Below are 26,365 nucleotides of genomic sequence, written 5' to 3'. Positions count from 1 at the left end.
TGAGCCCAGAAGAAACGCCAATCAGCTGGAATGTTGCAGCATCTCCAGGGTCTTGTGATTTACATTCAGATGCTTGGCAACTGATTCATATTTATGACGGTCACAGTGTCCCAGGGTCATGTGAAGTGAGCAAAACCTGCTGCAACCACCCAGCAGACAGGGGGAATAAAAACCAAACATCCCCCCACCCCACCCCCACTGCCAATCCTCAACAGAAATGCTCACAACAATAAAAACCTCGAACAGGAGGAAGAGCGCCGCCGGGCGGGCAGGCAGGTGTCTTGCTCGGCTGTGGCTTAGGAGGCACTTTTTTCAGTGCCATTGTAAGTTCGAACAGTCACTAAGCGAACTGTTGTAAGTCGAGGACTACCTGTACTTCATCACTTTTTTCCTTTTTTTTTTTTTTTGATCAAGTTTTTGACACCTTGCTAGGCGACTGGTGGTACTCGGATATTGCCATATCCTAAAAGTGGTACAATGGGTGAAAAGGTTGAAAAGCCCTGATTTAGCAGATCCTTCACTGAGCCAAAGGATTAAACTAGGTGACTTATGAGGTCTTTCCAACTCTGTGGTGAAAATAAGAATCAGAGGAAGCAGCTTCCTTTTTACTGAAAGGTAAGAGGATCACTTTTCCACTGAAGAATTCTGATCACTTCAGTTTAGGTTTTCATTATTACTGGAGAAATACACTTCTGAAGCTGGAACAGGTTGGTTTTTTTTCTGTATTTATGAATTCTTTTGGAGCAAAAAGGGATCAGAGAGACTTGATAGCTTTTAGGTAACTCAAGCACAGAAAAGATTGGCTTATCCCCCAATCTTCAGCTAAAATTGATTAATGCTATTTTCCCAAGTGATAGTTCTCCTTGGAGAAAGATGTTTAAAACTATCTCCTTGCTGTGATGTGTGTCTCCTAAATTAAATGTTGAAAAGAAATAATGCATTTTATGGTGGAATATTTTTCTAATACCGGTAGCATGATAGATTTTTTAATAAAATTTTTAACATCATTGGTTCTTGAAATTACATATGTAAAGCTTTTAGATATTTTCACACCTTCCCATATTTTATATTCATTTTTATAACAATGCAGTAAATTTAGCCAAGCTGAGAGAAAAGCAGCTGAATCTCTTGTGTTGGAAATGAATTTTGAGCTAAAGACTTTCTGGATATTTGCTTGCAGAATTGGGAAACGCGGCACCTAGCTAATACCAACTGGCCTATCTGTCATATGGAGATTGAGCTAACTCTTTTTTCAGGTCAAATAAATAGTGTTTTTAAACTTAAAATGTGTATTGGATGAACAAATAAATCCAAATGAAATTGTGCAGACACATCATTTATACAGTATATATTGGAGTTACCACAGGGAGTTTGGCACAGTTTGGATGATAGAATCTGCTTCTCATCTAATTAAAGGAACTAGTTGCAAGTTAATAGTTGACTGGCTGTTTTCAGAAGAGGAGCTCATTTTCCCTCAAAGCTGAAAAGGAAGTGTTGCTTTGTTCATTCTGATGCAACCGAAGAAACTGCCATGAGTAGAAGTTTATAATAGTTTATTTGACAGTTGTCTGGATTTAGTCTTATCAAGTGGATTCTGCACTGTTACATGCTCCATCTGGTTCATTATATGATCCCATCTAACAAATGAAGGTAAATGAAGGGTGGGTAAATAAGAACATCCACAACTTTTTTCCCCACGTGTCATTAAATATATTCATATATATATATAACCATAATATATTAGTATGCATTGTAAAGAAACATTGTCGCAAATCTATATGCAAAGGTCATAACTAAGCAACATTTACAATTCATAATTATTAACAGGAATAATAGGAACAGAGGAGTATTATCCCTGTATAATGGGGGGGGGGAGTTAAGGCGGTCAAGGAAACGAACATACAGTGGACTATGGAACAAGGGCAACAAAGCTGTATTACTTGTGTCTGACCATTTCAGTTGCTTCTTAGAATGGTTTGTGTTGCATTCCATTTGTTAATGTAGAGCTTGGAATATTCTCAAGAGTGCCTCAAGATTAGAGATCATATCAGTAGTCTTTATAACCCTCTCCTGCCACTCTTTTAAAAAAGGTGTAAGGCACCAATTGGTTCTACTGTAGATAATATATCTCACTGTATGTGTGCTAGTGATACTTTTCCCATCCAGAAAAATAAGATGATTTTCTTATAATTAAAATTTGTGTCTTAAGGTTGCAAAGTTGTCTTAAACAATGCAAGGTTGCATTATTTTAGCAGGAGTTTAGGAAGCTTTCCGGCTATTTAAGCCATTGCATTTGATAGAGCACTCTTGCTCTGTGCTAGGCCTATAAACTTCAGTTGCATTAGGAGTTTCCTTTTGCCTAACTGTTGGCCTTCAAATAAAATTACCAGCTGAAAATGTAGATGACCCTGGTTATATGCTGTCTCCTGAGAATGTATGATTATGTGGTGAGAATTATGCCTCTACCAATAAGTGGCCTAAAATATTGCAATGGATTTTATTTTATTTTTTTCTGGGTTTTTTTTTATTTGAAGCTGAAATGGTCTGTTAAATATAAGGAAGTATAGTTATGTATACAAAGCTATATTTACTGTATATAGAAGTACAGAACAAGCCCTTAATCATGTCAAGATAGACACTATTGAACAAACAAAGATTTTTTTTTACTACTGTGGGCAGAATCGGTATTGTTATAATATTTTCTAGAGTATTATATTTTTGATTAATATATAGATTCTGCACTCTAGCTATTTTACATTTTGTACTAATTCTACAATCAGCCTTGATTTTTTTTTGTACTTCTCCATTTGCTAGTTGATGCAACTATCACATTTCACAGCTTTTCAGAATATTTGTGTTAGAGAAAGTAAGACTTTTTTCAACTCTCTGAAAGAGATTAGACACCACGAACATATATGTTTTGTAATCATGTTGAATGATTATACATAGTGGTTATCAATATTTAAAAAAGCAAACACAAATTGCCTCCCACATTTCTGTATAGGATTACAGTAATGTTTGCTGCTTTGTAGTCAAGATCATGGACTTGGCAACAAAGGCACTGCCATAAAAACATCTTACCAAGAAAACACCTTGTTAATCTAAGAGATTACCCATTTGTAAATTAAGATAAATTTACTTTCTTTTGAGGTGCTGATTATAGGCCAGGCCTGCCTCCCTCCCCCATCTTGTCTTGAAATGCACACATTCAAAGAAAATCATTGCATCAGACTGCCCAACACATTACATAAAAATTGAGGAACAATTTCTAAAGGAATTTCATGAAATCCTAAACATTACAAGCAGATCAAACAAAGCAATGCACAGGACCACCAAAATTGTCTTTTAGGAATTCATGGAAATACATAGCTTGTGACATAACTGATATTTCTGAGTTATTTCTTGAATATAATAACTATTAATGATCCTGAAAATCTGTGATGTGGTTAAACTTTGTATACTGTTAGTAATCTCTCTCTCTCACTCCAGCCTTATGCTTTGTTCACAGTTCACCCTAGTGCTGTTATAGTTTTGTGGGCTACCTCACAATGCCAAAGAATTATTTAAAAACAACAACAACAAATCAAGACTTCTGTAAAGTCCTGACCTGTCTTTAATCAGCACAATCTGAATGAAAAATAAATGGTCATACCAAAAGCAAAAAAAAAAAAAAAAAAAAAAAAAAAAAAAAAAAAAAAAAAAAAAAAAAAAAAAAAAAAAAAAAAAAAAAAAAAAAAAAAAAAAAAGGAAAAGCCAAAAAAGCAAACAAAAATCTGAATGAGCAAATGGCCCAAGTATTTTGAAAAAAAAACCACCCTACTAAATGGGGAAAGATACCTCATCACTACTGCTAATGCAATTTGACTCTAAATAGATGCCTTGTTTTCATACATACTAGATAAACAAAATCCAATGCAAAACAGCATAGCGTTTTTCCTAGGACATGACCCACAGGAAAGTGGGTCACCATGGAAACAACTTTGTGTTTCTTAGTAAAATATGTATTGGATATAATTAAATGCGTCTTCTTTCACTATTTTTTTCTATTCATTTCCACATTGCTGTCTGGATAGTGGATCTCCTGTTATTTTGTGCCAGAGTAAAAGCTTGGTATCACTGGCTTTGGGTTCTCTGCTTTGGCTGCTAAAAACAACTGGGAATCAATCTGTTGATCTTGGCTAGATTTGGTGGGGTGGGTATAAAGTGCTCAGCAGCTACAAGCGTACTGTTCTTTCTTTGAAGAACTTCAATAGCAGATACTGATTATATTGCATTTCTCATAAAGTGGATCTCGAGGCGGTTGATTTTTTCAGAGAACTCAACCTGAAAAAACTAGATCTATAGAGATACTTTAAATGAAAAATAAACCAAAATGAAACCAATTTTAATTAGTTCAAACCCCTATTAAGAAACTATTGTCAATTCTTGAAGGCAGTGTGCATCTCCGAGAACAGTGTTTAGCCTTTTTTGTTACTCCATCAAAGCTATCAATATCACATTTCTGTGGTTTTGACAACAGCTTGCCATTTTCTGTAATAATGTTTAAGGTTAAGGTTACTTTTAAGTCTTGCCGAGTGATGTAGAGTTGCCAGTCATATCTTCTGTGTGTCTGAAATGGTGTCTTTGCACACATTAGAAATATCCAGCTTGCTTTTACCCAATATTCTTTAGTTTTCTGATTGTAACTACATTGTTTGTGTGTGCCTATATCTGTATATGTATATTATATACATATATGAATGCACACAATGTTAATTTTATAAGCCTAAGGCAGGAGTTTGAGCAAAAATAACAGAGGATTTCAGCTGGCATTCCAATGAATACTACAATGATCTGGAAAGTTAATTTTGACATGCTCAAATATGCTGGATAGTATTTCCATATGATGAACAAGCTGAGAGTAGAAAGTTGAGAAGTTTTACTGAGGTTAATACAAAAAGCCCCAGCTAAACTACACATAAGGGGCCTCTATTATCATGAACATCCCTTAGCAGATAAATCAAGATTGGAAATTATAAAATGTTTGAAAGCTGCTACTTTCTAAGAGAAGCAACTTTTGGAATGCACAGACTGATCTCTATGTGTATCATGATGAGTTGGTAAAATGGGCTGTATCAAAGAGTGGGATGGAAGGATGTTACTTTCTAATATTACCCAATGTGTAACATTTCTTGCTAAGAATAGAATTCAGAAGGGAAATCACAGCCATATATTATGGAGAGAAATACCCACAATGGAAACTCCCTTCTCAGTTGGTATTCTAAAATGTAAGGCTGATATTTACTTTCATTGCCATAGTTTTATAGACTAAGCCATTTTTGGACTTTCCCGAAAGGTATATAAAATTCCTCTGGATTCAAAATTAGAGCTGATGAAATCTCTGCTGACACAGACACCAATGCTGAGAGAATGGTCTATGTATTTTTCTGTCAGAAATTCAGCTGATGGAAAAAAGGGAGAGTCCAGAAGTTTCTGCGAGTGTGCAAAGCAACTAAGTCAGTCTATTCTCCTCTTTCCCAGGAACAATTTCTCTTACTCCCCCTACCATCCACTTCCCTGGCATCTGGCCATTTTATACTTATTTGTGCTGAAGTTAATTTTATGATAGTTTATGTCACATAAATATAAGTATTGTCAATTACTATAAAACAAGGCAAAATCACTGGAAAATTTCATTAAGAGAATGCTTCCAAGTTTCCTAATGAGCAACATCTTGGGGAAGTTTGAGCTTTGCAGGTCAAGCATCCCTGAGTTTACGCCTATCCAGACAGCCTTCCTGGTTTGCTTGCAGGAGAAGTGGAGATTGTATGAACAGAAAACTTGCTTCTGGTGAACTTCAATATGGAAGAGAAAGCCCACTGCCAACTTTTCTGTTTAAGGAAGTGCAGAAAATTTTTGTAAAGGAAATAGGGTAGAATGATTCCCTCATTCTAAATGATAGTCAGTACCAAAATTTACAAGTAAGAAATTAAAGGTACACATAGTAAGCTCTTTAAAACAAAAGGATTGATCAGCTATGACTCTTTTTCATCTTTATAAGCCATAGTAAAACTTTTTTGTTTTTTTTTCCCCTTCTCTTCATCCATGCATATAGGTAAGATACAAATCTTGACAAATTCAGCCAGCTCATAAGATTATCTGCAGCAACATGCTTGATAGAGAGTAGCATTGTTGGACTCTTACATGAGATATTAATGACCACAATTGAGACACACTAATGTGGAGAGATGGAATTTCATTGCATGCTTCCATGGTCTGGGAGCTGAAGTATTAACACGGTGTTATCTCAAGAGAAAAATCAATATAGGATCTGTCCTGTGTAACTTTTGCTTTATGCAATTGAGATGAATACTGATTATTTATAAAGCAGTTATTATTTTTGAGATAACATCTGTTTCATGTTTTGATGAATTTAGAAAGAAAAATAAACTCTCTTGCTGGAGTTGCGTTCACAAATTCAGCAGTGCAAGAGGTTTTTTTTAAAAAAGCCAGGTCTAGTAATTGGACCCTTCTTTTAGCTGAGTGTTGACTAGTGTTCTTCTACGCATTGCCTACTCATTATTCAACTGTTCCATAAATGCATCCTTCTTCACAATTCTCCATCTTCCTTTCTTTAGGAGTAAGTTGCCTTTTTGACATGAGCAATAAGAATTTAGTGTACGTTTCACACATCTGTGACTGCTCTCATTTACAATGGCTAGTATGTCAGATTGCACAAGCAATCTCATATGTCCTGTAAGTTGCTGTGTAACAGATGATAGAAGAACCATCCAGCAGACTATTATGCAGTTATAGCCCCATGATCAATTTTTAACCAACAATCCCTTTCGTCTATTCCTACCAAGACCAATCTGCAAGTGAAGAAATATAAGAGGATAGTTTCTGAACAGTATCGTTCTTTTCAATGACAAGCTGGTTGGTTCTTATGTTTGGAATTGAGAAGTAGTTAATGTGGTGAATTTAAGGCAGTTCATCATCCTTCAGACCAAAATGATTTGAGAAAAATGTGAAAAAAAAGGAAATCAAATGGGAGAACGGGAAGTAGTAACTGATCTAATATTTGTTACTATGGTGAGTAGGGATTTACAATTAGTTTTCTCACTAGTTTTTGTGTGGGTTTTGTATTTATGAGGGTCAAAATGGGCATAACTCACAGGCTATTAATTCCTCACTTGTCCTCCCCACCCAGTTGCATATAAATTGCAAAGTGAGCTTCTTGCCAGTGTTCCTAATCCCACCTCATCTGCTCTGACTCGGACACGAAAGGATGTGCAGTCTTTTCTTGTCTCTGATCTCCCCTCTAGGCTTTCTTGCATTTCCCCTTCTTTTCTCGTTGCTGGAACTTCCTCAGTCGCCTGGCCCATGTGTCCCTCCACTGTATCACAAGGCTGCTTTTGTCAGCTACAATGCCATTCTGATCTGGAGAGTTCTCATCATGGCCCAGTAACAAATATTTCTTCATAGGCTTGATCTTGGGACACTTGCAGGCAATGTCCTTGGAGCGTATCCAGAGGATCTGGTCACCACGCCGTATCCTATTCACCCCTTGCTTGTAAACAGAGATGATGTTGACTGTGAACTTCCACCATTCTGCAGCTTTCTCTGCTTTCAGGATGTGGATCTGGACAGCTGGAGACAGAAAGTCAGGAGAAGGTCATTTCTTTCATGGATTTTGCAGTTATCCTCAAGATAGTCAAGCACAAGTTACAGTGGAAAGCAAGATTTGCATGTGTTTACCCATTACACAGAAATGTAATGTGATTTCTGTTAGGGTTTTGTATGCCCCTAATGTTTAATTCCTTGTGCTTGGCTGAGGGTCACACATTCAGTTCAAAATGAAAAGCGGTGCTTACTTTAATAATTCAATAATAATTCAATCTGGGTTATTGATTTAAAAACGGAATAGTTCTTTAAATTATTATTTGTGCATTCCTATTTTTAAGAGAGATTATATTAAGATTATATTACATTTAGAGAGAATATATAGTTCTGGGTATAATATTTGGCTCCAGTGTTCACACAGCATGCTTAGCCTGGTCATTTACACATTTACAATACTTTAAAAATGAATGGTTTTAACTTTTATCTGTATATGGGGTTTGGGGGCAAGGGGCATGCATAGGTTGTTCAGATGCAGATTGTCTGGCTGATTTATGCTTCAGTATGATGTTTGCATCCCCAAAAGGCTTATTCACCAACCTATTTAAGTATTTTGTTCATATCTTCCAATGATTACTAAATCTCTCTTACAGAAGATTTTTTCTGTAAATGATTCAATACTTCAACCTGGCTGCCCCAAGCAAAGAATATATGAGAATATATGTTCAATCTTTTTCCTCTCTTTGTCATGATCTAGAGACTTTTCTTCCTACTTTTCCTTCTTTGTGATGATGTACTATATTCCAAGCCTAACAACGACGGGAAGACATTAAAAGAGAGAAAGAGACAGAAACCAGACTGTTGTGGCCCAATATGATGAAAGTGGCCATGGTAACAAAAGGCACCACTTTCATTTTCAACAAAGAGAAGGGGTAGGGGAGAAACAAAAACTCACCCAAGACGTTGCCACTTTGTGTTGTTTTGGCTTATCATGAACCAACTCCTGTAAAGAATCTTACATTTGATGAGATTAATAAGCTATCCTATTTTATTTTGAGTAGAAGCTAATTAGAATCTCAGAAATCAAGAAGTATACATAGTAAGGAGGAAGAAGAAATTTGATACTACAGTGAAATAGAGGGAAGAATTAATCATAAATTAATCAAATAATCTCAGATCTTCAACAGTATCAAAAATTAAAACCAAGCAAGCCTGGAATGAAACAGTGAAATATTTCAGAAGAGAAGATTGTTATTGCTGTGTAATGATTTGGTGCTGAATTCAGATTGAACTACATTTTGTGCAATTGAGGATACTGCAGTCATTGGATAGCACTATATTGTTTACATTGTAAGATGCCCAGAGTCGCTTTAGATGGGAGAGATGGGTGGCACAAAATTCAATCAATAGTGAACATGGGCCTCTCCCATAGTTGAGATTGACTTCCATTTTCATCTTTCACCTTTCCTTGGTGAGTAACAGTGGCAGCCAACCTCAGACTTGCAGGTTGAACAGTTCCAGCCAGTTCCCAAAGGCTGCAGTCATTTGCAGGCTTTGCAGGCTCTTAGGAGGACCCTGCGTTGACTATGTCAAGTAGCAGGCAGAAGAGCTGACACACAAATGCCAGCAGTGCTCCATCCTAGGAAAGTGCCTCATGCACTGCCATTGATGCCCTCCACAGAATGCCTTGCCTGCAGAAGCCGTGGGTGCCTAAATAGTTCACTGGTGAGTGAGAAAAGAGCAGCCACTGCCAGCTGCCTGGAAAGGAGGTGAGGAACAGCTGGACCATTAGAAGTAGATCTCTAAGAAGCTGCTCTTCCTCCCCCTCCAGCCCAGGGGAAGAAGCAGCCTGCAGAAAGGCAGGGAAGCTCTCATCTTGTGTAAGAGCAGCACGCCTTATCCTAATCTGTCTTTCACCTGCTGACAGGCCTACTATTGCCTGGTTGCCTGCCAAGAGCTCAAAGAGGCATTTGCCTAAAAGAAAACTTCCAAGCTAGCTGGTTAACAGGGTTGAGAACCTCTCACAGCAGGGGAAAGGAAGAATCCACCAGAGATAACTCCATCTGGTTCCATTCATTAAAAAGCTTGTCCTTTGAGCCTGAAAGCTATCCCGTTCAATCTCCATCCTGGTAGCAGGGAGAACTCATTTACAATGGCAGTGGGGAGGGGGGGGCAGCAAAGAGAGCAAGCAGCAGAAGCCCCCATAAGCAGCTCCACAAGATACTGCTTTCCAGCAATTCTCCCTCCCCCCCATCCCCAAGGCAAAGACCCAAAGAAAGTAAGCGGCATTTTTTTTTCTTGCCTGGGCTCCTGGGCACACTACTTCTGACATACAGATTCAGCTTTTTCTAAATGTATCTTAGATGTGCATACTTTTGAGATGGTGACCAGAAAAAGTTGGGCTTCCCATCCTCCTCTGTGGATTGCCAGCTGTACTGTTCAAGAAAAACAGTAAACAGTTCTAATTTTATTTATTTATTTATATCCCACTTTTATTGTTTCTCTAAATGTTGAAGAAGACTTCCTCTTATGGTAAATTTGCATTTCTCAGAATGCCAGCTGCATTCGCAGCCTAGGCAGGGCTCCAACTATTATACTCAAGCAAAAGCTGTGGGAAAATGGGTGGATTATGGGTAGAAGAATAAGGAGACCTCAAGGATGACGTGTTTTAGCTGAGAAGAGCTTTCTCTCCAGAGAAAGGCTAATATCGGTAAGAAATAGGCAAGATAAACATTCACACCAAATACTTATAATTTGGGAAAGTTTGTTTGCTATGGTCTTTATCAGCTTTGATCTTCTTGCAAGATTTTTAAAGAATTACTGTGCTGAGGACTGATGCACACCCAATAAATATACAGTACTGAAAGGAGATTGGAGCCACATTGGTCATTAACGTGCTACTAACCAACCACCAGATGGCACTATAGTACTATAGGCACTGAGAAATTGTGACCACTTCACAAAATGAAAGAAGGCACCACCTACACACATGCTAACCCCATTGAGATAAAGTCCTGCTTAATTTTGCTTGTAGATGCCAACAAGATTGTACTTTAAATGGCTTGCTTCTTTTCCAGCATGTTAGACACTGTATAATGTATAAATAAGAATTCTTAATGGTTATTGTGGTATGGGAGAAGTTATTCTGCATTCAGAATTTTCATCCATTGAAATTTCAAAGATATATCAAAAAAACCTTTAAAATAGTAAGGGGGGGAAAAGTTCTTTGAATACAAAATATGTTATTTCAGTCTTATATTAAATAAAGGCAAGACTATCAAACTAAACCAAACCTTGGTTTCAAAGGGCTATTCATTATAGTCATTTGAAACACCTTCCCATCTCTTCCAGTGTGTACAGGTTTAAAGCTGTCCGATTAATCCCTATTGGCTCTTAGCAGCTATTCTAGTTCCTATTATTGGCAAGCCCAGAGGCATTTGGAGTGGGGCAGCGTAGAAATTTAAATCATAGTAAAAAAATAATGTCCACCCTCTTTGTAGCAACAATCATCATTAATTTTTTAATCTTTGAAATGGGAACAGATTTATATGGTTTTCTTTTGTTTCATTTAAATTTAAACATCTTCAACATAGCTTTTGCAATTGTGTGATTCATTTTGCCTTTACATGGTTTTAACAGATTTGGCTGTGCCCCCTTCCCCTGTGGCTTACGAGCATCCTGTCAGAAGCTGATCTGTCACAGAGATTTCCCACATTACACGCAGAGGCATACAGCGGCAAGAAATTGTACCGTAGTTGTCGCCCTTGGAAAATCCTCCTAGCACAAAGCATAGCTTTACCGTATTACAGTATATGTTTCGCAGAAGAGTTATTAGAATAGCATATGTTTCTTCTTTCTTTCTCTCTGGCATTGCTATCCCCAGGAGTTTGGGGCTAAAATGTGGAACACTTTTTTAAATCTTTTGAAAACATTTTTTTTCCCATGAACAACTGCCTTTCAACAAAGAGGATGACTAACCAGAGTCTTCATGAAAGAAAGATTTTTCCAAAGAAGTTTGCAACTAGGGTGGTGATCTCACCTTTTGGACAGGAACCCTCCCCCTGCAATTTACCCTCTCTTGCACATCTAAACATGTACACTCTTACTTACACACACTATTTTTTCTTAATAAATATAAGAATTGACTGGTGGGAAGGCAATGCTTCTTGCTAGGTTCTCACTGATGTTTTGTGAAATAAAAGTTCCATTGGACTGTCTATCTCAGAACCAAAGTAAAATGAAATCGTCTTCAAATCAAACTTTACTCCTGGTGGCTTCATGTTGATACCCATACAGTTTTCTTGACAACAATAGTCGTTCACTACCTTCTTCAGTTTGTTAGTTTGTTTATTTTACATTCTAGTTTAGTCAACTTCTCAGCCTAGTCTACAGTTCTGGAATATTTGGTGAGGGCTTTCTAGACTTGAGCCTGCAGAATGAGATAAGGCATACTCCTGTTGGATGACTAATTTCACCAAAAAGATGTCAGGGTTTTTGGAAATAAACCAAGGTGCATATCTACCTGAAATACTACAATTCCATCTGCCTAGAATAGAAAATAGAAATGTATGCATGTTTGCCTACTCAGGTTTATGTGAAATAGTGAAGTAGAATGGAATAAACAATGCATCAGCATTAAGAGATTAAAGACCCCAGGAAACTGAAACCTTCTCTTGTCTTTCTCAATCTACATATAGCATTACACAAACCAGTTAAGGAACACATAGTCTCCCTGTATTCCTTTTGGGGGGGGGGGGATAATGACATCTCAATTGAACAGGTGTTAATGATTTCCTGGGATACCAAAGGTGTCCCCATATGCCATTGCATTTAGCTTGAATTGACACTTCTGCTTTTGATTCTTCGTATCGCTATTTTTAAATTAACCATCAGTTATTTCTGTATGAAAAATCAAAGATGAAAGAACTTCCACTACCCCACCACAATAGTATTTCATTGTTGCTCATCGTTTGACTGTGCCTTGTATTTAAATCTACCTGTCTTTAGTAGAATTTTAAGAATTGATTTGGAGTATATGCAGTTTGTGGTGGTTTTCAGTTTATATCTCTTTTTTACCAGGTAAGTTATTAATAAAGGTGAGTTTATATATGCACTAACAGCAAAACATGCCTTTTCTTCAAAATTTATGAGAATGTGTAGCTGAGAGTCCTATAAATAATAAATGGGTTGTTGTTTTTGTTGCTGTTGTTGGTGGGGGTGGGGGTGGTGATGGTGAAGAAAGAGGTCCTTTGCACAATCCCTATCCTGGTGCTTTCTGATGTGTTTGCTTGCATCTTCCAGGAATCCCATGCCCATTAATCATGGAAAAGATGATCAAAGGGCCCTTCTCCCATTGATAAATTAGAAGGAGGCAGTCAAGTGGGGAGAAAGATCTCATCCTTTCTCCCTTTCACTTTGCCTTCCTGGTGACCACAGGGAGGGAGGCAGGATGGACAGTCACACAGATGCTCTTGATGCAACATCCAATACTATATGGGCTCTTAAAGTTGAAAAGCCTACAACGTTCTTACGGTTAAGAGAAGAAAAATGATCCAAACTGAACAATAACAGTGCTCAGCTACTTGAACTTTTTTTTTTTTAATGGAAGCAAGTTGGATCGTTATGTCTCACTCATGCTAAAACCAAGACTAGGTGATTTAGCACTTCATGATTGGAGGGGAGGGGGGAATAGTTTCTTGACACCCATAATCAAAACTCTCTCTAGTCTTCAAGCATTAATAGCTTGTACTTCAAGTCCTTGAAGTTTTGGCGATCCTCAGTCTAAGACAATGGCAAAGAATCTCACTGGAACTGTGTTTAATTCTAGGATTTTCTATTTTTTTGCACTGGTATTGGATACAGCTAGTAAAAAAAGGAATCGTCTGATGAGAGTCAGACACTGTGCTACAATATGCTTACAGTTCCAAAATACTTGAGTGAGCTGCAAAAGGTGGTAAGACTTTCTGAGGAGATAGTCTGTCAATGGGTTAGGGTTAGGTCTGTCAATGGATTATTGAGTTTGCTATCTTTAAAACTATGCATAATAACAAGTCTTTCTGTCTCTCCTCCAACCCTGCTATGACTTCCTAAATATTTGACACCTTATTTTGTACTATAACTTCCCATAATCCTAAGCACTGTTCTGATTTGGTTTGACGGAACTGGGAAACTGCAAATACGGAGGACTTCATGTTTTGCAAGTCTGCCATAAAATGTCAAAAAAGGATGGAGAAATAGAGCTGTAAAGATACAGTCTGGCAACAGGGCTTTTTAACTAGAAGGCTATTATTTCCTAATGGACCACAGTTGCTTCTCTTTCAGTTCTCCAGGAAGTTGTGATGTCCTCAGTATGTCCCACTGCAAACAAGATCTCTTGGCTTGTAGTGCCTTAGTAAAGTACTACTTAGCTATGCATTAATTTTTCCCACAGACTTTCCAAAGCTAGGAGCTCATTTTCCTCCTGCCTTCCTGCTGTAGGTAAGCAAAGCAATTCATTTATCTCAGAAGTAAACCAGTGTTGGGATATGCCAAAATAAAGATAGTTTGGAATTAAATTCTCTCTGAATGTTCTCGGTCCTAAATATTTGAACAAAATATAATTTTCTTGTGAAACTTGAAATATAACTAAGACAGAGGGTTTTCCTTTTGTTTTTGTTTGCTTTTTGAAAAATACTATCATCTTTCAAGCAGCAAATTAAAAGGACGTTAAGCTAGTTGTCTAGATGATAGCACCTCAATTCAGCACATAAGGGAATAGCCACATTCAGTCTAATTAGGGCTTTTTAGGATATTCAGAGCTGTTATCATAAAGTTCAAGAAAACAGTCTTCTAATTGGCTTCCTGCTGGGAAATCCATAAAAAAGTCTTCATTGTCCTTCTGGGTAACCTATTCTGCAGTTTCGCAGCTGGACTTTTTTTTTCTTTTTTTAATATTGTGTCCTCACCTAAAAATATGATTACAAAAACTACCATGCTACTAGCACATGAAAGTACTGTCAGGAGATTTTGCTCATAATAAGCATAAGGTCTGGGCAGATTTTGCATTTTTAAAAAGTCTGATTGACTTGGTAGTTTTTCACATGTTCATTCTACTACTGTAGAAACCAGAATCACCAATTCCTCCTTTTCTTCCCTATATACTGATCCTCTGGTTGTAATATAAAAAACTTTACACAGATAGATCTTACAGAGCCACTCTTATGAACTCTAGACTGTATGGCTACTATCGAAAGATGTTGTGCAATACAGTCAAACTTCTGGAGGGCCACCTTACAGTTCTCCCTTGTTTAGATGCCCATGCTAAATTTACTTGCAGTTTTACAAAATGCCAATGATACCATGAATATCCCTTTAAGAACATGTATTACTTCTTTTACTCTGCGACCCTGGCATATTCATAAAAAAGGAACAACATAATTTTCTCATCCACTGACATATGTCAGAAAAATGCACTTCTGCTTGTTTCAGTGATGTTAAAAGCTAAGTTCAGCTTAATTTTAGTTTTACAATAGGAATGCTTTGTAGGATAATTTAAAGTGCCAGAGTGAAATCACAAATAGTTTAGAATCAGTGTATGGCATAGCAAAATAATTATGGGCTGATGTAAAAAGGACTGCCATTCAGCAGTTAGGTAAGTAAACCTTGAAATTCTGTGGAAATCAAGGATATTCTCTACTTACTGGGAAGAAAATTGACCCAGGTTTTAAAATAATTCCCACAAAATGAAAGGATAAAAAAATATAGAGAATAAAAGTCTTGGCAATGTCTATTTGCTCACCTTATCAACCTAGCATTGCCAGCTCCAGATGAAACTAGTCCTGGGGATTCTTACTCCACCGGAGTGGAGTGATACATGTGCATATGTTTATGCATAAATATGTTTGTGTACATATACCAAAGGTTTTAAATCAGTGCAGGGCAAGAAATAAAATGAATTGTTTAATAACTGCATATTAAAGTGACTTGACTATACAATAAGATACAGCATTGATAGAATTATTGGATCCCTGTGTTCATGTAGCACACACCAACCATTCTCATACAGAGAAATATATGATATGAAAACACATAAGAAGAAAATGGGGGAAAGGGGAAGGGATAGCAGCATAGGAAAAGGAAGGCAGGGAAACAAAATGTGTTATGGGAAGAAATATCAAAAGATGGAAAAAAGAGAGAGAAAAAATGACACATTAAAAAAAGGGTTAATCTCACCATGCAAGACGCTCTCCAAGCAATGACTAATTCAAGGAAACCCACAGTTTACTAGCAATGTCTGCAGTAACCAGCAGCTTCAACCACTGGATTTTTTTTCATCAGTGTTATTTATTTTGTTTTTCATTGAATTGTTTTTCATTGACTTAAGTTGCTTGGGGGGAGGGGAGGGAATAACAAAAGCAGCATAATTTGTTATATATAACATTATATTATGTCACATACAGCTACAAAAGAGCCATTCCTTGCAATGGAAAATCCTTATGCTTGGTTCTGAACTGGGGAACGATTTCTTCACCTTGTAGGATAAATAAAGGACATTTTTTTTTCAAGTTAGATTATATGTCTCTAACAAATGGTGTGTGGTAATCCTAACTTTAGGTTTAAGGATAAAAGCCTTGTTGCATCCAAAGGTATACGAATTGTACTAATGGAAATAAACTGTGAGTAATAGAATGGGTTACCCCACTCTATTGATTTTTATATCGCCTCCAGAAGTATCAAAATAGTTGATAGAAAGAAACGTTCATTTGCTGCAGCCTTACTATTGTTTCCAAGGTCAGGCAAATGGGTGCAAAAAAAAAAAAAGTATATGGGTTATGTAGAAGAGAGTCAAGGCAGAGTCAGGAATTAACCAGTTTCTGCTACTTACTCCTGGTGCAAATGTTAAGAGAGTTTTTCTTTGCTGATGCTTTGCGAGAACAAACTAAAGTTGCCAATCATTTGAAAACGGGATATTGTGGAAGCTGAGAGTTACTAGAATATGTGTAACAGATAACAAGTTCATATATTTTAATATTTGCATTTATGTGTTCGTATGCCTCCATCTGTTCCTCTGAAACCTCAAGCAGTGCACACAGATAAGCCTTTCCTCTTGCAACTTTGCAAAATACATTGAAGCCAAGGATTTGTGGCTTTCCTCTTACCTCGAGGATGGTTGTATTGCCCTAATTGCCAAATCCTGTGATTATATAGTAATGAGATCAGTGCTGTCCTTACAGTAGTAAAGTGGGTAAAGTAGTAAAGTGACTGATGGATACCTCTAATTTTGCTTTCCCTTCTACTAATAGCTCAGCTGCAAGTGGATATATATCCATCAGACTATCCCCTTAACATGGGAGGGACTGCAAAGGAGGTATGATTGGAAAGATGATTAAGCCCTCTGATTAAAACCATATTATCTATTCTAGCTTAGCTATATTAACATCTATGGCAATAGCCTTATTTGGTGCCCATATATATTTACCCTGTGTTGTTTAATGTTTTTACATTGTATGCTGCCCAGAGTCACTAACTGAGATGGGCAGCTATAGAAATTGAATAAATAAATTGCCATTTCTCCCTCCAATAAGCAGCTGGGGGAGCCATTTCTTTACCTCCAGGTTTCTGGTCACCTGGAGCCAATCAGAGATCTGGTGAGTAAGCCAATAGAAAGCCATCTTTCCCATTTTTCCTGCCTTCCCCTCAACCCATGCAGCTGGTTACCAGGCAAGATGCGTAAGAGGAACACACTCTTCCACATGAGTGCTAGATCTATGTTCTGACTGTTCTTGACCATGGTTTCCTCAGTCTCCATTTCAGCACCACAATAAATTAATCATTTCTCATACCTTCATGCTTCATTGCTCTCTGCTGCATTCAGGAATCTCTTTTCCTCCCCTTATTGCTGATCAGCCATCAATTGAAGAAAGAGGCTTATAATCATCAATTAAGTTCAGTGACTGGGTGTGAGGAGAGGGAAGAAGATGAAGTTATTTTTCCCCCCTATCCCTCAATCCAAAGAAGCCCAAGAAAACCATGTCTAAGTAGAAGTAGGATGAAGGCTCTGTAGGTTTAATAAAGTATCCCTGTCTGGGCACATGAAAGAGAAAGAGGCATGAATGTCACCTTTTTAAAAAATAATAATCCTGCTTTTATTATTTTAATAAATAACTCAAGGCAACAAACACACACAATATTATTTCCTACTCCTATTTTTCTCATAACAGCAACCCTGTGGGGTGAGTTGGGCTGAGAAAAAGTGACTGGTCCAAAGTCATCTGGCTGACTTTCATGCCTAAAGCAGGACTACAACTCATGATCTCTTGGTGTCTAGCCTGCTGCTAGACCAAACTGGTACGTTTGTACACTTTGAAGATTTCTGTGGGGTTCATAAAGCCCTCAGCCCTAAAATATTCTCTAGTGTAACCTACAGTGATGCCCCATCAGCCATCAACATAAAGACTGGTTATTTGTAGTTGCCTATTATTAAAACCAGCCCAACATATTATCAATGACTTGCAGGCCATCATGGTCAATAAAATTACTTTTCCTTTGCAAGTCTTGGATAATATGGTTGCTCTTAATTACAGGCTGTTCTGCTCCAACAACCTAATATAGCTTATTACCAACAACAAACCACAAATAAAAAAAACCTCCTTATAACAATTCTAGAGAATAAATATAACTTTTTACCAATTCAGAAAAAATATGTCAAGTTCTAATTACACCGATTAAAGCTTGAGAACTTTATTCAATTTATCATCTTCCACTGTGATATATGCCATCATAAGGCATCAGTGCCAATCAGCTTTGTATATAGGATGAACTTGCAAAATTAATAAATGGGTATAAAGGTAATCTCAGAAATTTCAGTATTCAAAGCTTAAGGTGGGGAGGGGACTTCAGCTTTCCAAGGAACGCTGCCACTGACCTCAAAATGACCATTTTTGAACAATAGAAGTTCAGACTTCTAGCCTGGAGCCCCCTCATGAACTGTTCAAGTTCTTCAAGGTTGGGTGGATTCAGAGCACACTGCTGGATGCAGTCTGGAAGCCCTGCCCAAAGTGGTTTAAGATTATGTGAATTGCTTTGTCAAGGTGAATCACTTCACCTCTTCGCTTCAATGAAGCGAATCATGTTGCTTCCACAGCACAAATTTCTTTGTTGAAGCCAAGTAGTTTTGCATAGGTCTACGCATTTCCAAGTATGCTTGTGGACATTCAAACTTAACAACTCTGTAATTACTTTCTGCCTCTCATTTTAAATTGACTACACAGTTTATAACCAATCGCGTGGCTCTATGTATGTGTGTATCTCTGAGTGACTTAAATCAATGCTTCATGTATTGTTGGAAATGTGCTGCTCAAAACTGAAACTTTAATCACTATGATGTTATGCATTAAGTAACTCCCTTTTGGACAAAAATGACTTGGAAACTAACAGGAAGACAATTAGAATTTTAAGTTTTTATGGCTGAAAAAGATTGATACTATAAGTCTGGCAATACACTAATTCTACATCAATTACACAAAGGTTTGAAGGATTCTTAACTCTTCCTGTATTTTTATACAAAAGCTATAGCACAAAAAGTATATGGAACTTAATTGTTTAATCATTTAATTATAGAACATGACAGGAATAAATATACCAAGTTTTATCTGTAAGCATGCTTTTATGAGCTTTCCCTCTTCTTTCTTGCACTTAAGGTCATATATATGATGATTGATTGATTCTGTGCCATCAAGCCAGGTTCAGTCTTAGTAACCATATATATAGACCTCCAGAATGATCTGTCTCCCTATCTGGCCCTTCAGATGTTACAAGGGTACATCCATCCCCACTGTAATGAAATGCATCCACCTTGCTGATGGTCACTTTCTTTTTCCTTCCAATTTTCCCACAGTTGTAAATGGATTAGATCTTTGCATAATATGCCCAAGATACAATTTAACTGTGGTCAATTGTGTGTTGAGTGAAAAACTCTGATTTTGATCGATGATCATTTCTCTGTTTGCTTGGCTGTCCATGGCATTTTCAGAAGTCTTTTCCAACACCAAAGTTTAAAATTGCTATTGTATTCTTTCCAACCATATTCCAATTTTTTTTAAAGCCATGTTATAAATCCCTAGCGTATGTTTATTTTTAAACACACACATACTTACCTACATTTACATGAAAAAACCCTCCTGAAAGATTTTTAATTCATCCTCTTTGTGACTTTACAACTGTTCTATTCATTCGTTGAAGCTGTGACATCTTTTTTTTCCTTTATTTTATCCCTTCTTGACAGGTAAAAATAAAGAAATCAAGTAGTCGTTGGCCTCACAAATCATACAACCAACTGGATCTGGTAACCTGACCATGATGTTGAGGGCAAACAAAGCCACATCATAGTAATTTGGGATTGAATAATATTGAGTGTGGCAGGAACATATCTTCCTGTTTCCAAGGAAATTTGGCTGTCATTCCCATCATCATTCACTTTTGTTAGTAAGAGAACCCACACAAATGCACTTTAAATGCATAGTTCCAGTGCTTGCCTTCCCTGGCATTTCTTCCCCCCTGGCAGTCTTCTACCAACATTGGATTTCCTTTTGTTTCATTATTGATAAGAAACTTTCCAACTTTAGTAGGTTCCCTCTAAGACTCTCTCCATACAATACACTTAATTTGTCCTTAATGTGCTAAGCATGAAAAGAAGTTTTACTTGCATGTTTATCTTGTGGTTTAGCATGTGTGTCAACTCAGCCTACTTGGCCAGTTTCTATATTCAATGTATTTTGTCAATCCAGAACATTGATCAATGTGCAAGGAGGTTAAAGATGCTGTGTGAACACAACCTAAAGGCTCCGTCTTGGCACATACCTCCCAGTACATACAAGCTGCCCATTCAAATATATGAATGAAATCTTTAATTTATGAGATTTTTTTTCCCCATCTTCCAAGAGGCAAGATAGTAAATTTCCCATACTTACTCAGTGTTTTGGGTAGTTGAATGTGCTCTAGTCAGGGGCTGTCCCAGAGCAAAGTCCCAGAAGATACTTTGCTGCATGTTTCACTGATTTCCTTTCAGTTCTCCCTCTCCCCCCCCCCATTTATGCCCATCTCAAACCTTTGGCAGGTCCTTTATTGTGCATTCAGTTATAAACAATATTGCACACTGCTAGGAAGGTCTTTTTTTGGCCAATAGCCACTTACCATACATAACAGAGATTATTCTGACCATGTCTCAGAAAAAGAAATGCCACTTTTAAGAGGTTCTGTGACAAGGCAGGCAGAGACCGAACATTTCCAGGGTGACGTTTGGGGAGGAGAGAGAGTTGCTCACCATAATCTTTCTTGCAATACTTCTTCATGTTTATCTTCAGCTTTCCTTTGGATGCCTTGCAGTAGGTATCACAGTCTTTGGGGCAGATGGACAAGAAGAGAAAGAAATATATCTATATCTATATATATATATACACACACACACACATACATATATAAAGTTAGTCTTAATATGCATGAAAGCATGTGGGAAGAAAGGAGGGATGCAGCCCAGGGAAAGGGAAAGGGAAGTGAGAGAGCAGAAGCAACTTCGCCTGCTATGAATAAGCAGCGTGCCTAGGAGATCCATCTGCCAGGACCTGATTGGGTCATCTAATGGGGGCATTCATTGAAAAACCTTCTATATTCCAAAGAAAGACTTTCACAAAAGAAGCCATCCGCCTCTCCTTTCTTGTCCTCCCCTCCTTGTCTGATGAATTTTTTAGCCTGTCTTCTGCTGCCTGCTGCAACTCAGCTGCCTCCATGGGAGACCCGGGGCCTCCCTTATTGTACCACCCAGATCTTTAGAGAGCCACAACTCTCTCCCCCCCCTCTTCCCAGTTCTTAAACGGCAAACTGGAGCCTGATTAAAGCCCACAGAGGCCTCTTTGTCACCCCTAACCCAGACCTGTGTCAGGCTTTGGCATTCATTGCAGAAGGATTCTGGCTGGGGTCACCCCTCCACAAAAGGGGTCAGAGAGGAAATTAGCAGCCCATGAAGCATTAGCAAAGCCTTTGGCGTCCACTCTACTGGAGTGTGCAAATAAAATGCCCCAGTGGGATTGCTTCATTTCTAATAGGCCCTACTGCTGTGATACAATGGTTTTACTCCTTCTGAACATCATCCTGTGTTCCAGTGCTACTAATGTGATGCAGCATAGCCACTTTGGCAGAGCCTGCTGGAGCTATTTTGCATCACTTGGAACATGGGGAGCTCAGTTATGCTTTGTGCATCAAAGGCTGATCCTCACAGTCACATTTTACTCTCCCATCATTGGCTGGGACTTGAACGGACTTGCTCTAGCAACTTGCTCTGCCTGCTCTTTATTCGGCTGGAAATACCCAAAAGCATTTACCCTGCGATGACATTCAAGCTTATTCAAATAAATCAGGACAGAAGTGGTAGATATGCTTTGCGCTTGTAAAACAAACTGCAATGTACACACCTCGTTTTTCTCATGTATGAAAAATGAGTGTGTGAAAACATCTCTCTCTTTATAAAACTACTCAAAGCAGCATACATGGGATCTCCAGCAGTATCCTATCTATGAATTGATATCTTGTTAGTTTATTGAAGACAAACAACAGTCAAATAAAGAGCTATATTACAAAATGTTTAATCACCATCACCATCTTGCTAAGTACTTAGAATAATGTTTGGCATATTTCATACAGAATGGAAATATAATACATAAAAACCAGTAACATCACAACAGGGTTCCTTTGCTGCTATAATCATTATACTCTAGCTTTTCCAAGAAACTCAGACCTCCTGGCTCTTTCTACATATGTAGTCATGCTTCATATTTTTGTTGGCATTATTCTGATAGCTTGAATCTATTTCATTCCAGAAAAGGCAGCAGAGTCAGAAGCAACAGGGGCTTAGAAGCTGCCAAGAATTAGAAGAATGTCCCAGATAACTGCAGAGGAAGCAGAATCCAAGTGCTCCTTCCACTGAGCAATTATTCAATCACTTCCCTATTGATTAATGGAAGAATAGTTCTCCTGGAACTGCTAATCAATACAAAGGTTCCCAATACCTATAAACTAAAATCTACAGATAAATACAGAATCTTGGAGGAGAAAATGACTCAGTTGAGAAACATGCCTACATTCAAGACAGATCAGCTCTCACCTGAGTACCATTTTAATGTTACTAATCGTGTATTGATTATTGCACTGCTTCTGACGTATTTGGGAGCTTTGATTTCTTTAATCCCACAGGATCAGAGTAATGACCTCGTTGTTCCCCACCATCCTCGAGTGCAAACTCACAGCCACCAGGTCTAAAGCTGTGAAGCAAACTTGATTTAACAGTGAAAAGATGTTTGAGTGAGCATGTTGCCTCTTTCAACAATTTGGGGGGGGGGGAAATCGCACAGCACAAGCTCAGGAAAAGATACTGTTTACTTAAGGAGTTGCTGACTAGAATAATATGTGTTTTCTCCCTTCCACGCAAATGTGTCTCATTCTCGGAGATTGCCTGGACAAGTCCCTGTAGTTTTTTTGGCAAAGTTTTTCAGAAGTGGTTTGCCATTGCTGCCTTCCTAAGGCTGAGAGAAAGTAATTGGCCCAAAGTCACCCAGCTCGTCTTGTGCTGAAGGCGGGCTTAGAAGTCTGCCAGTTTCTAGCCTGATGCCTTAACCACTATACCAAACAGGTTCTCATGATATATATTCATTCAAATCAATTCTTTCCATTCAAATCCAGATCACTTCATAGCCCTGATTGTCTTACCTACTTTTCCTTCTGAATCTTTTAAATGTTCTTGAGTCAATGCAGCAATTATTTCCTCTTGTCCACGTATCCATATGGCCTTAGCATTGGCTCTTAACTCTCAAATCCTACATGAAACCCATCCTTGACTGCCCAAAGAAACCAGACAGGCAGAAAAAGAATTCAGGTTACAGAATTCGGGCTACAGAAATTCCAGTTCAATCCCTTGGACTCTACAGAGTTAGCAAATCCCAGATGACTTCACAAGAAGTTGCCTAGTCATCTCATTGGATTCGAACACATCAAACTATCATCTGTCTGTCTTCATCTGGTCAGTTACACCCAGAGACTTTGTAGCGATCCAACCCAGAGTAAACAACCCAATTAGATGGAATAATGGATGGATCAGATTCATTCCAATTTTTTGCCTAAAACTCATCTTTGATTCTTCCATTATTATCATTCACTAAAATAAAGCATAGCGAGCCAGGCATTCCTATGCTGACATGCCATCACAATAACACAGATGAGTCCAGTTCATACTTTTTATCCTTTATTCTTGCTCCTTCATTCTTAATTAAAGCTACGCCTTCATTTCTCTTTCATTAATTAATTCTATGGCAGAAAATCAGAAGACATAGATCCAGAACTATTACATCCTTCTGCTTCCTCTTAATTTTACGACATATTTTTGTACTTCAATGAAAGATTAATTTATGCTATTTGTATACCTACTTTTGTTGGGAGGCCAGTAATTTCATCGCTGAATTCTTTAAGAATTCTCAGATGGATACCATCCAGACTTGGTGATTTGTTTCTCTATGCTGTCTCGCGATGTTTGGAATATCTCCATTTGCTACTTTAATTAGCTTTAGTTGTTCCAATATATTCCCTGAAAAAGTCACTACTGGGCCAGGTCTCTGTCTCTTCTGTGGTAGAAGAGACTTTATACATTCCTTGAGCTTCTTATTCACTTTGTTGCTATCTAATGACTTAATGCTTGCTCTGGATTTTGTCCGTTCAAATACATTTACGTTTTTATTATTTCCTGAGTTTTCCCCCTCAAATTGTTTTTTAGAATTCCTTACATTACCCTACACTTTTTCTGCTTGTCTTTGTGCTCCATGTTAGGACAGGTTTTAAGGAAGTCTTCTGAACTTTGACAGCTTCCTGGATGTTAGTTGGCCCTTCATTACATTGGGCAAAACATTGCAGTTGAGCCTCAATTATTGTACTTTTCAATATCCTTGTGAGGATTATTTAATTATCTTGATTTTTCCTTTCAGTCTCTTTTTCACCACTCTGTTTATTTCCTAGATTATATATCTTCCCATCGTACACAATGTAATTTTGAGTGGCTCACAAACAACAACAAAAGCAATAAATACAGAAATATCAACACAGAAAACTTCCAGACCTCCAGCTGCTACACTTTTCCATATACCCTTAAAAACTTTCAGGTATTCAGATCCAGACTATCCCAATGCTTAGGGTAAAATGTAGGTTTTCAATGCTTTTCAGAAGGCTAGAAGCGTAGGGACAGTCTAGGTCCCTCTAGATCAGGGGTAGTCAACCTTGGCTCTTTTATGACTCGTGGACTTCAACTCCCAGAATTCCTGAGCCAGCATAGCTCATAGCTCATAGCCAGCATAGCTGGCTCAGGAATTCTGGGAGTTGAAGTCCACGAGTCATAAAAGAGCCAAGGTTGACTATCCCTGCTCTAGATGGCAACAATTGAGGGAAAGGACCTGAATCACAGCCACCCTATCAGACCTAGTGGAACAGAGATAGATCTCCTCAGGAAGAGGCAATCCTGAAGATAACTTGGTCCTGTGTCATTCAGGGTTTATGGGTAATAATTCAGAACTTGAATTGCACCTGGGGAAAAACTGGAAGCTGATACAGCTCATACAGCAGTGGTGTAACATAGATGAATTGTGAGATGCTTAGAACTGTGCATGCTCTCATTTCCTGGACAAGTTGTAATTTCTGGAAAATTTATCCTAAACCTCGGCTTGTCCCATAAACTTTATTAGAAAGGTTAAATGTCTCTGGTTATTGACTATCTGAATTAAATTAATGCAGATGAAGACATTTTATGTTTCTTCACAGTTTCCATAGAAACAGAAAGAAGCATGAATAAGGTATGTTCATCCTATCCCTGATATTGCAAAACATACAAGTAATAGATGTTTTTTTGAGGACTAACAAGATGATTTTAAAGAATTTTCAAGCAGATGGCAAGGAGACATACTGTACCTTATTTTTTCCTCTATGATTTCTAAGATTACCTAGCAATAGCTCCTGCTGACTGAATGACAAAGCCATAAAAATGTCCCCAGCAACAATACAACTCTACCTTAGTGAAATTCTAGAGAATAGAAATAAAGCATGTTTTTAATTTGGTTTGGAATTCAGATGGATCATATTAAAAGCTATATACGTTTTGGCTTCACCATCTATCAGATTTTACATTAACCCTAACTTGACAATAATGGGGTTTTCTTGAACCTTGATTATGAATCTTTCATTTGATTGTAACAATGTGGAAAAGAGAACAATAAATACAATAAATATGTATTCATATTACTTCCATTTTCATATAATTTCTATTGCTGTGACAACTATGGATCTGTTCCAATCCTTTAATAATCCATTGGTTATGGAGGGATATTCTCCTAATTTTGGTTTCATGCTTTTATAGAAAGAGATTGACTATCAAAGTCAGATCATCATAGGACTTCCTTCCACATCTGCAAGGATGGAAAACTTATTACTGGAAGCTGGATGAATTTTTCAGAATACTGGAAGCTGATGAATTTTTCAGAATACTGAGGAATGTGTCAGTTAATGTGGCTCACACTTCTGTTTAAGCAAGAAAGGAAAACATATTGGGAAGTCTAGAAGAAATCTGCTTTTTATTAGAATAAGTTGGCAATAAAGTTGATATAAGTTAGGGTTAGGTCAGGGTTGTTGATAGGAATGAAATAGCTGGGTATAATACCACATCTTTAAATATATTTACAATATATTTATTTTACTGGTCCTTTGT

At 37.7% G+C, this 26,365-nt stretch overlaps 1 protein-coding gene across 1 annotated transcript in view; it reads right to left on the bottom strand.

Moving 5' to 3' along the window:
• Positions 1–7,280: 7,280 nt before the first annotated feature.
• The window catches only part of NTN1 (netrin 1), a 117,264-nt gene continuing 98,179 nt past the window's right edge, over positions 7,281–26,365 (bottom strand). Inside the window, exons 5-6 of the mRNA XM_015815199.1 lie at positions 20,900–20,974; positions 7,281–7,629 (exon numbers count right to left, since the gene is read on the bottom strand). Coding sequence (XP_015670685.1) covers positions 7,301–7,629; positions 20,900–20,974 — 404 coding nt within the window. The 3' untranslated portion in view covers positions 7,281–7,300. The remainder of the gene's footprint in view (positions 7,630–20,899; positions 20,975–26,365) is intronic.

This window comes from Protobothrops mucrosquamatus, unplaced genomic scaffold (assembly GCF_001527695.2).
Source record: "Protobothrops mucrosquamatus isolate PMUCROS unplaced genomic scaffold, P.Mucros_1.0 scaffold325, whole genome shotgun sequence".
Classification (NCBI taxonomy): Eukaryota; Metazoa; Chordata; class Lepidosauria; order Squamata; family Viperidae; genus Protobothrops; species Protobothrops mucrosquamatus.
The sequence above is the reverse complement of the archived record's forward strand: the minus strand, read 5'-3'. Positions and strand labels throughout refer to the sequence as shown.